The 11,575-nt window shown below is 47.2% G+C and overlaps 1 protein-coding gene across 2 annotated transcripts in view; it reads left to right on the forward strand.

Moving 5' to 3' along the window:
- The first annotated feature begins 1,400 nt into the window (after nucleotides 1-1,400).
- LOC132527140 (zinc finger protein 660) overlaps nucleotides 1,401-11,575 on the forward strand; it is a 32,468-nt gene continuing 22,293 nt past the window's right edge. For both annotated transcript variants that reach the window (XM_060162308.1, XM_060162305.1), the window contains exons 1-5: nucleotides 1,401-1,693; nucleotides 3,186-3,726; nucleotides 7,718-7,886; nucleotides 9,259-9,350; nucleotides 9,752-9,881. In XM_060162308.1, the coding sequence (XP_060018291.1) occupies nucleotides 3,304-3,726; nucleotides 7,718-7,886; nucleotides 9,259-9,350; nucleotides 9,752-9,881 (814 nt within the window). In that variant the 5' untranslated portion in view covers nucleotides 1,401-1,693; nucleotides 3,186-3,303. The remainder of the gene's footprint in view (nucleotides 1,694-3,185; nucleotides 3,727-7,717; nucleotides 7,887-9,258; nucleotides 9,351-9,751; nucleotides 9,882-11,575) is intronic.

The following is an 11,575-nucleotide window of genomic DNA, read 5'->3' on the forward strand; positions in this document are numbered from 1 at the left end:
CAGAAGCTAGGACCAGATAGCCAAGACCTCCCTGTGAGGTTTCCAAATGTAGAGAGTGACCTTGATATCAGAAGGCCACTCATCAGGCTCAGTGGGCAAAGACTGCTGTAAGAGACCTCTTTAAAGACTGTAAAAACCCTGCAGTAGGTCTTCTTATGCCTTCGTTTCTGTCCTGGCTTATGCAGAGATGTGATGGACACATGTCAGGTCCAGAGGTAGACCCAGAACATCCTTGGGATATTGCTGATGGCCTGGACAGCACAAGTTACTGTTACTTCGGACCCTGTAAAGGAACTACTTGCTGGGCTACAACAAGATATTGGGTTGGCCAAAAAGTTCATCAGGGTTTTTCCGTAAGATGTTATGGAAAAACCCGAGCGAAACTTTTGGCCAACCCAATGCATAAGATACATAGTTAACTCCATTGGAAATGTGGCTGATGTTATCCTTTGCCCTTTGTTTCTCTTTGGAACTCAAGTTTTTCTTGAATATATTTTTTTCATATGTCCTTTTACTGCCTCAAGTTGCAGAGGCTTTTCGTTAGCCCCATATATCATTCGTTTTTGGAGGTTGTGCCTTCAGAGCCTCCTCAATCCTTTTAGCAGCAGGGACCTGTTCACATGCTTCTGTATGCAAACCATTCTTCCAGGTGAAGTCCACCTGGGTAACACCTGCCTCCCAGATATTAGACTAGACAATTGCATCTAGATTATGTTGTCTCCATAACTTCCCACTTTTTACTGGCTCCTTGGCCCTCCCTAGGGGGCCTCTCCTTGGACACCAGAGTGCTTGTTCTGTTTTAGGAAAGATTAACCACACCTGCGGCCAAAATATCACAATCTCTGGGCTCATTTCTTCTTTAGTAAGACGGAGATACCTGTTGCTCATTTCATTAAGACTCACATTGGGTGAAAATGCCCTGGGTATCACATACAGTATAATAATATCTGACTGCACGCTCAGGATATGTCAGGTCTTTTGCTGTGTAGTGTCCTTATGTTACCCCTTTCAGCTCTCACAGCCGTGTCAGGCACACGCTGTGCTCTGCATTTTTCAGATGAAAAAACAGGCTCAGAGGTTAGGTTTTCTTTCCCAAGGCCACCAGGAGGGGAAGGGACAAAGCTGGGGTGAGGCAGGGTCGCCCAGTCCTAGAATGGTCTGAGAGCGGCACGTGTGCAGCCTGAAGCCTCAGTTGAGACCCCCTCCCCGCTGCCGCCGCTGTGCCCCAGCCAGGCCCGGAGAGGGGGATCTCCGTGCCCAAGGTGTCACCAGCTGTGTGGCTGCGGGGTCGCGGGCGCCCACTTTCTCAACCGAGACTTCCGGGATCCTGGAGGGGCCGGAAGTGGGGCCTCTCTCGCTTCCGGTCCGGCCATTGTTTTCGCTTACGCCGGCCGCGGCGGCGTCTGGTGTTCGGGAGTCGCGGGCGCGGTGCCCTGGTGAGCGGGCCCGGGGCGGGGGGAGAAGTGTTGCTGGGGCCCGGGGCCGCTAGGCTGGAGCTGCGGCCGCCCACAGCCCAGGTCGGCTACGCCAGCCCGACCCACTCTTCGCCCCCGCGGCTGGCGGCGCGGTCCCCGTGACGCTCAGAAGCCGCCAGATGTAGAGCCGCCTCTTTGTCCCAGTTCCCTGACCAGCCGTGCCTGGCACCGAGCCCAGCACCTGCGGGTACAGCGGTGAGCAGGGCAGACGTGGCCAGGTGAGCGGCGCCGCAGAAGCCTGGTCGAACGCGAAATGTAGATAGACGTTTTTCCAGCCTTGCGCTGGAAGACAGTACGAAGCGTCAGAAGTGGGTCAGACCCAGTCAGAATTTCAGACGTGAAGTATAGCTTGGAGAGCCAAAAATCCAGATGAGATGAGGGGCTGAGCATTCGGAGCAGTAAGGGAAGTAGGAAAATGGCCTGAACTTTCTATGTATTTCAGAGCAGACTCACAGATTTTTAAGTCTGTCTTTGTCTTTTTAAAGAAATTGAGCCCTGGAGAGAGTAGCTTACCCAAGGTACCAAGATGCATGGTGAATTGGAAGCATAGCACAGATGCCCTAGTTACCACTAAGGTGCTGATTTTCAGGGTATTACAGTATGTAAACTGGATAAAAGTCGCCCCCACCCCCAACTTCAGTATCATTCGTTCGCTTCCCACGTATGTGCCTCTGTATGCCAAGTACACACACACGTACAAAGATGACTGGGAACCAGCTCTGCCCTTTGAGTCCTCCCATAAAGTAGAGGAGGCAGTCGTCTAAGTCCCAAACACAGTGTGAGAAGTGCTCTAGCAGAGGTTTGAAGAAAAATGTACTGTGGGTTCACTGAGGCAGTAACCACACTTAAGCCTGGAGAGATCAGCAAGGCTTCCTAGGGGAAGTGGGTTGAGTAGAAGAGCGTCTGGCATTTCTTACTCCATTGGGTTCCTTTTCTTTTGTGGCCATCCAGCAGTTTGGAGGGTGTGAGTGATGAGTTGTGCATAAATTAGTTAAAATACAATGTTACACTGAGAAGTACGGAGAGGGAGGTGACCAGCTCCCCTTCCTGCATGGGGCAATCAGGAATGCCTTCAAGAGAAAAATAGAATTTGTTCTGGGTCTTGACAGGTAAGTAGGTGTTTGTCAAAAGTTTCAGAAGCAGAAAAATCCAGAGAAAGAGTATGTGTGGCTTCTAGCTGTGTCTTTAGAGCTTTAGTCGCTAACTTTCTTTATTGTGCATCTCTATTACAAAAGAGTAGAGTAGAAGAGTTTTGAGCATGCATTTCCAACATAGGTTTATTTGTGAGTTAAAGGTATGTACTGTTGTACAAATTTCAGTGAACATTATAAAACATCCACTAAATAGTTAAATAACAACTTAGTATTTCTTTATCTGCCTTTTGGATTAGCTTGCATATCTCACATTTGGAGATCATTGCAGTCTTTCTAGCCTGGTGGGTACCTGGGGAAAGTGGTAGGGGGTGTGGCTAGAATAGAGGCCTCAGGCCAGGTTGTGGATGCTAGGCATAGACATTTAGGTTTTATCCTGTAGGTGATGGGAGCCACTGAAACTTTAAGGAGGTTACTTGGAGAGATGCTTAGAGAGACTGCCCTGGTTGTGCTCCTTTTTCTTTTTTCTAGAGCTTTGCTTTTTAACTGTGGAGGGTCTGTCATCTGCCTGGGGCTGAGCACTCTGGGGACTCTGATTTCTCTCTTGATGTTTCTGTAGGTGACGTTCCCATCACCCTACATCCTCAACTCTGACAACAGCTTCTGAGATCTGAATTACAGACCATCATTTTAATCGGACAAACCACAACTGAAACAAGCTTCTCTTTGGTGTCACGATGGCCGCCCAAGGCAGGGGAACTTCAGGCCTCATCCCCAGGGGTGCTGTTCTCCAGCGGCAGGAGGGGCGCTTGACCGTGAAACAGGAGCCAGAGAGCCAGAGCTGGGGACAGGGCTGCAGTCTCCAAAAGAATCACCCTCCTGTCTGTGAAATTTTCCGGCTGCACTTCAGGCAGTTATGTTATCATGAGATGTCTGGGCCGCAGGAGGCGCTGAGCCGGCTCCGGGAGCTCTGCCGCTGGTGGCTGATGCCGGAGGTGCACACCAAGGAGCAGATCCTGGAGCTGCTTGTCCTGGAGCAGTTCCTGAGCATCCTGCCAGGGGAACTGAGGACCTGGGTGCAGCTGCATCACCCTGAGAGTGGTGAGGAGGCTGTGGCTGTGGTGGAGGATTTCCAAAGACACGTTAGTGGACCAGGAGAGGTGAGCGGCCGAGTCTAGAATGGCATCTGGAACCATTCTATACTGCTTGGGGTAGCCTGAGAATAGACATTCTCCATTCCCTAGGCCCTAAGCTGGTTTGCCTTTGGGATTCCTGAACCAGTGCCATGTATAAAGGGGAAAGAGTTTTGTGCTCCTAGCCTTAAAGAAAAATGCAGATCCCAGCCACGCTCTGTGAATTACTTTGTGAAGTGCTGTGTCGTGAACCTAGCTGCAGCGTGGAGCTCCACAGAGTGCTCCTGACAGGCAGAGGATCCGCACACGGGTTAGAATAGGGAAGCATGTCAGGGAGAAGTAGCCCTTAGGGTATGCTGATAACATGGGCCCTCATTTGAGAAGTTCTCATTACTTCCTCGGATTTCTCCAAGTTACTGTGCTGTTTTCCTGCCTTTTAGGTTCCTTATGAGATGTAACAGTTCTGGGCCTCATCATCATTTTGTTCTTTTCTAGCTTTCCAAACTCAACTGGGATCTTTTTGCTTCTTTAATTCTGTTTTTGATTTTCCCTACTTTCTGGGGTTCTCTCAAATTTTAAGCCAGGGTAACTCAAAAGGAAAAGTTGGAGAGTTAGCAGTGTCATAACAGTGGGAAATCTGGCTTCTAGGATCACAGAGCTAACTAGTTCAGGGACTATGTGTATTAGTCAGGGTTCAGCCACAGAAGCAAAACCAGTAGGAAATTATATATATACATACATATATATATTGCTAGAAAGTGACCTGTCATTGGGGGAGTTGACAGGTCAAGTCAGAAATTTGTAAGGTAGGCCGTCAGAAAGTTCAGGCTAGAACTCTCAGGCATAGGCTGAAGCTGCTGTCCACAAAGAGAATTCCTTCTTCATGAAACTTCAGCTCTGATTTTAAGGCCTTGCAACTGATTGAATCAGGCCCATCCAGATTATCTGAGATAACCTCCCTTACTTAAACTGATTATGAATTTTAATCACTTGTACACCATACCATCACAGCAACACCTAGTTTAGAGCTAAACTGACATCAAAAGACCATCACACCATGCATGAGTCAGTTCTTCCTGATGAGTCTCCAGTTGCTCCCTTGTAACTGAGCAGGATGGATTAGGGTCCCCTCTACTTTTCCTCCTTTGTGCTTTACCAGGGAAAACCAGTACCAGTGAAATTTCCTTAGTACCCAGTACATCATTTTTATTCAGCGCTTTTTCAAAACTGATTACATATCTAGGCCTAGGGAATGAATTCCAATTGATTGGAGTTCTAGGGCTAGACTTTTTCCAGAGGTAATAGCCAGTACCCTCTGACAGTATCAGATACATTGTCAATCGTTATTTCCTTGTTTAAACAAGTAAACACAGGGATAAATCAACTATCAGTAGGGTCTAGAGAGCAGCTAGGCCCAACCATAGGCAAGGACAAGTGGTTGAAGAAATGTTTAGAGTGCTATTTAGTGAGGAGGGTAGAAGGAAAATTTCCCTATCTCCCGCCTTCTTTTGCTTAAGCAGAAGAGAATATAGCCTCCATTAAAACTGTCTTTTATCCAGGGAGCCTCAGAAGAAAGGTGACTGAGTCACAAACCCAAGAGAGTGACTAACAGTTGACAGTCAGGGCAGCTGAACACTCATGGCTCTAGCCTAGAAGTGGGATCTTTGGAATCCATTTCTTACTCTGCCACTGTCATCAGCTTAAGTTTTCTGACATAAGGACATGAGAACAGGACTATCTCACCTAGCCTGGATTCAGAAAATGTTTTTACGACTAAATGAAAAAACAGGCGTTTTCGTGGGAGTTCGCCAGGAGGAGATTAAGGAATGTCATTCTGATCAGCAGGAGTGAGCATGCACATGTGTGCACATTGGGGCTGGAGAGAGTGGTAGAGGCATCCCTACTGGGCTGCAGAATTTACAGAATGCTTTTATATCTTTTTTAATTTGAGCTCCTAGCAGGCTTACAAGGTATGCAGATAGTAATCATTATCTCCATTTGACAAGCGATGCAAACGTGGAGAAGTTAACTGGCTCATCTAAGGTGACAGAGCTAGTAAGCAGTCCCTTTGTCCATGTGTGTGGGAACCAGGATTTTCCAGCTCCCTAGATTCTAAGCCACTACCTTTTCCCTAATGTCTTGCTGTGGAATGCCATCTTGGAATGAAAATTGGAATGGGGTTTTCATGGCCTGCGAGGAGAAGACACTTATGAGTCCTAGGTAATGAATAGGAACTTTATCAGGATTTAATTGTCAGTGAATTACAAGGTTGTGTTATCACAGTGCAGTTAAGTTCTATCTTCTGCCAGTACCCACAGCTGCTGTATTTAAGAGCTCTAAGTCCCATTTATAAGAACCATCCATGGGAGAGCTGGGGAACCTCAGACTGCAGGGAGCCTCTTGGACCTACCATTCCATTGGAGAGATATACACTAAAGGAGAGAGCCCCCTAACTTCTCAGCAGATGTAACCCAGTAGGGCAAATCCATGTGTTTTGTTGAAGGAGAAGTTATTTTCACGTTATGCTCTGCTATGTATATGCCAGAGTGAATGAGCTTATAAATGTGATTTATTTAAGATAATCAACAAGGACCTACTGTATAGGACAGGGAACTCTGCTCAATATTCTTTAATAACCTATAAGGGAAAAGAATCTGGAAAAGAATGAATATATGTGTATGTATAACTGAATTGCTTTGCTGTACACCTGAAACTAACACAACATTGTAAATCAACTATATTTCAATTTTTAAAAAGTGATTTATTGGGCTTCCCTGGTGGCGCAGTGGTTGAGAGTCCGCCTGCCGATGCAGGGGACACGGGTTCGTGCCCCGGTCCGGGAAGATCCCACATACCGCGGAGCGGCTGGGCCCGTGAGCCATGGCCACTGAGCCTGCGCGTCCGGAGCCTGTGCTCCGCAACGGCAGAGGCCACAACAATGAGAGGCCCGCGTACCGCAAAAAAAAAAAAAAAAAAAAGTGATTTACTTAGATAATGTTTTAGATTTTCTGCTCCAAATGCTGGTACAAGTAGTAACCATGAGATTGTGAGGAACTGATTTGATGACAACAAGCAAGGGTTAGAAAATAAAAGGTCTGTGCTCTGAGATATTCTCGAGGTCTCTAAAGATTGGTGTTATGTGATCCTATTTGACTTTTCTTTTTAAATTTTTTTTTTCTGTTTGACTTTTTGTATAAATTTTTGGGGAGAGGTAGTACATATTGAAAACCAAGTTTGCAGATAACTCTTAGCAAAATATTGAGAGGAAGTCAGTCAGCAAATATTAATTGAACACCACCATTGGGCTAAGCATTGTTCTAGGAGCTAGTGACCAAGACAGAGTGCTCACCCTCAAAACGCTTATACTTCATTGGCAGAGAAATAGACAATAAAGGTATAAATAAGATAATTTAAAGACTAATGTATGCTCTAGAAAACATAACCAGGTAATTTGAGAGAGTGTGACTATCCTTGCTTTGTCAGTGTGATCAGGGATGGCTTCTCTGAAGAGGAGACACTTTTGCTGAGAGAAGTTGGAAAAGCTGAGGTTTGTCAGCTGCTGTTCTGGGGTATTGCTCCAGCTGTCAGCCTCAGTAGCATTACTTGTGCACATACAGGTACATAACACCTGTCACTTTTTACTTCCTTGGTACTTCTGATTGATCTATTCTGTAGGCTGAGGCCCTAGGGAGTGTACTGAATTACTTTCCTAACTCCTTTTTCCAGGGGGTTCTTCATAAGCAAATGTGTGTCTGAAGCACTGACACAGAGTGGAAATGGTTATATAATCTGGTCTTGAAGCTCCTACCGAAAGGGTCAACAGAGGGATAGCAAATAGGATTGTAAGCTGTAGATCCTGCTTTGGCATTTTTGCCCCAGTTGGCTTACTGGTGGGGCTAGAAGGACCCTCTGGCTCTTCTTTCCCTGGCTTTCTCTCGTGGGGGTGCTTCTTAGAGGTTTTGGGTTCTGTACCTTCAAGGATGCTCTTTTGGACCCAATTTTATTTCCTTGTCTCTAGGTTTCAGCTCCAGCACAGGAACAGGAAATGCATTTGGAGATGACAGCCTTGGGTGCAACAGAGGAATCTCCTCCTACCTCACTCCTCAGTGAGGGTTCGGCACCCGGAGCCCACCTGGAGACTCCTGGTGACCCTGGGGCACACCACCACCTCCCCAGTGGGCACTCTGGTACTCACTCCACCCGCTTTGGCCTTAAGTCATTCCTCCTTTCTCTCTTTCGGAGTCTCCTTTCCTTCATCTCCCCATCTCCCACCCCATTGGAGTCCCTTATTGCCCTGCCCTGTGTCTTCCTTCCCTAGTGACTTTGTTCCTTTTGCTTATTCTCCAGTCATTCGTGTATTTAGCACATTTTTGTCAAGCACGTTTCATGGCAAAGGCACTGTTGAGGACCAGAGAGATGTAGTACACCGGCACTGCTTCCAAAGAGCTTGTTATCTAGTTGGCAGAGAGTCAGTCCTAAGTGCAAGAAGAGGCAGCCTCATAAGGTACATGTGAGTGATATCTGTCCGCAGGCATTTGATGCCGTCACGAATGAGCCATGTGGACATTGTAAACGGTGAGCGAGATCATGGAGGGCTGGAGCAAAGACACTCGCTAAGTGGGAGTTCCTTGGACCCCATTGAGGTCAGGTCAGGAAGGACTTATTTGGGAGCCTGAGGTCTGCTTGTGCAGGGCCTTTGGATGGAGGCCAGGAAGATTTTGGGGGCAGGGGATTGAAGCGTTAGAAACAGTATTTCAGAAGGATTACTGTGGCACATGAGCACTGTGGGTTGAGTGTGGAGACCAGTGACCGGGAGCCTCACTAGGAGGCTAGTGTAGAACAGATGTGAGGCACTAATTGCCTGAGTGGGTTTGAGTGGAATGGAAAGTGATAGATGTGACACGTATTTGAACGAAGAATCCATGGGACAATGGAGAGGAGGGAGAATTAGTGGGTTTTGGCTGATGTTTGGAATCACTGAGAAAACTTGTTAAGTCAGGAAAGGAAGATGGAAACATGCACTTTAGACACTGAATTTCAGGTGTTGTGGGACACCCAAGTGAAATGTCCAATAGGCAACTGGAGGCTTGTGATATGGGTCTCAGAGAGAACTGACAGCTTAAGAGCAGAGATTGGGAGTCGTGAGATCTCTGAGAGAGGGAAAGGGGAAGCTCTGAGGCCTGAACGCCTGCCGTGTCCGTGATGAGAGGGCAGGTGCAGGAAGAGAAGCCAGGGAATGAGGGGCAGAGAGGTGGGGGGGAGGCCAGGCAGGCTGCTGCTGGGGAAGCCACGGGAGACAGAAGGTGGTCAGAAGTGTAGCTTCCTTCCGAGAGTGGGAGAGAGAGGGCTGGAAGGAACCACCAGTTAGGTTTGAACAGGGACCTTCTTGCCTCCAGGAAAAGTTCACAGCTCACAAAGGATAATGCCTTTATGGAACAGGGATGAGGGTCCGTGTGTGTGGAGCCACCTGGGTTCTCCTGAATCCACTTGCTGGGATACAGACCTCATTGGAGCCAAGAGCAGGGCTGGTCCCACTCAGAGCTTTCTTTCCTCCCTCAGCTCAGCATGCTTCCCCGGTGCCTGCCCTTCCCCAAGTGGGGAACGTAGGAGACCAAGCAGCGGCAACTGTGCTCCGGATGGTCAGGCCCCAGGTGAGCTTCCTGAGTTCCAAGTCTGTGGCCCAGGAATAGCTAGAGCTCATCTCTGGGCCTCTGGCCCATTCTGAGTCTGCTCCTGTGGCTTCCCCTGGAGCTGGTCCTGTCCTAGATTTGTCCTTTTTTTTTTTTTTTTGGCTGCACCCCACAGCTTGTGGGATCTTATAATAGTTCCCCAACCAGGGATTGAACCCGGGCCCATGACAGTGAAAGCACTGAGTCTTAACCACTGGACCACCAGGGAATTCCCCCTTTTAATCTGTCTTTCCCAGATTCCCTCCCCCCGCCCCCCCCCCCCCATTTTACCACCAGGTTCCCCGACCCTGTCCTCTTGGTGCCCCTAATGACTGCTTTCCAGGCTGGGAATGTCCCTGAGCAATAGAAGCTTGTCATTCCAGGAGGCTGCAGAGTTCGAGTTCCTGTCTGTGGACTATACTCAGAAGAAGTGGAAAGGTCCAGCTCTCAGCCAGAAAGCAGCCCTGTACCGGAACATCGTGCCAGAAAATTGCTGCAGCCTGGCTTCATTGGGTAATGACTCTGTTACCCAGTAACTTAGAGTCAGCCTTCTTTACATATTCTTTGCTATATTCTTTTTCTTTTTTTAACTTTTTATTATGAAAATATAAAGAGACAAAGTGGAGAGAATAGTATAATGAATCCCTCTACATCATCATCCACTTTAACTGTTATTAACATTCTTTTTACTTTCTTATTAATTGAACTGGGCTGGTTTAGTTAGAGTTTGTAGTTGGAAGGAATAGAAAGCCACTCAGTTGTAAGCAGTGAGCTAAGTTACTTACAATAAGACTAAAGGAATGGAAACCTAGAACAAACTGACAGCTAGACCAGACTTCGGGAAACAAAGCTTTGTAGGGACTTGGGAGCCTGGGAGCCACAGCAGCAAAAGTGAAAGAATTTTTACACCAGTGTCGTAAGACAGCTGTGCTCTGTGTATCTGTTTTCTCCTCCCTCTGATACCCATTCTCTTCACTTGAATCTTTTGTCAGAGCTCCTTTTTAGTCATACTTTCTGTTTCCTCACACGTTCTGCTTGCTTTGGCTCCCGATGGCTTGCCTTCTCTCCATGCATCATTTCAGCTTGGGTTTCTACTTGTAATTTCCTTCATCTTGTCTTACCTTCAGTTCAGAATTTATGTAGAGAGGAGCTCCAAGGGTGGTTCAGCCATTAAATAACATCTTTGTTTGAGCAGAACTTTGGTCCTTGCTGCACAGAGGCGGATGATTAATCTACAGATAAGCCACACTTGGGTCTAGTGCTGGGCCCTGTTCCAGTCACCTGTTGTCCATCATGGGCTGAGCTGGGTTGTTTGGCACAAAGCATGGTTGCCTCAGCTTCTCCTTCAGAAAGACTGGGGCAGGGCTGCTTCCTGGAAGGAGCTGTTGTCAGGGCAGGTTCTGGGCTTGACCGGTCTAGGACAGTAGCCTACTCTGGGGAGGGTGGGCTTAGAAGTGAGAGATTCAGACGTCTACAACTTGCACACACTAAATTAGCATGAAGGTTTATAGCCCTGATGTAGATGTCATTGAAAGGAACCAACATTTTTAGGTTAAGCTATAACCATAATTGCTCTGCCTTCTCCCAGTTTTTGTACTGAAAAATCCTAGAATTTAAAAGCAAATATTCAACTGCTCACTTTCCTTATGATTCCTGATTATCAAGATACCAAAAACATGTTTGATTTATATTTCAATTTATTGATGCCATTCTTAGTTTTTTGGGGTTTTTTTTGATGTGGATCATTTTTGAAGTCTTTATTGAATTTATTACAGTATTGCTTTTGTTTTATGATTTGGTTTTTTGTCCTAGAGGCATGTGGGCTCTTAGCTCCCCAACCAGGGATCAAACACGCACCCCCTGCATTGGAAGGCGAAGTCTTAAGCACTGGACTGCCAGGGAAGTCCCCCATTAGTTTTATTTATTTATTTATTTATTTATTTTTGTGTGTGTTGGGTCTTAGTTGCTGCGAGCGGGCTTTCTCTAGTTGCAGCTTGTGGGGGCTACTCTTTGTTGTGGCGCACGGGCTTCTCATTGTGATGACTTCTCTTGTTACGGAGCACGGGACCTAGGTGCACAGGCTTCAGTAGTTGTGGCACGTGGGCTTCAGTAGTTGTGGTGCACGGGCTTAGCTGCTCCATGGCATGTGGGATCTTCCCGGACCAGGGCTCAAACCCATGTCCCCTGCATTGTCAGGCGGATTCTTA

Source organism: Lagenorhynchus albirostris, chromosome 10 (genome assembly GCF_949774975.1).
Source record: "Lagenorhynchus albirostris chromosome 10, mLagAlb1.1, whole genome shotgun sequence".
NCBI lineage: Eukaryota > Metazoa > Chordata > Mammalia > Artiodactyla > Delphinidae > Lagenorhynchus > Lagenorhynchus albirostris.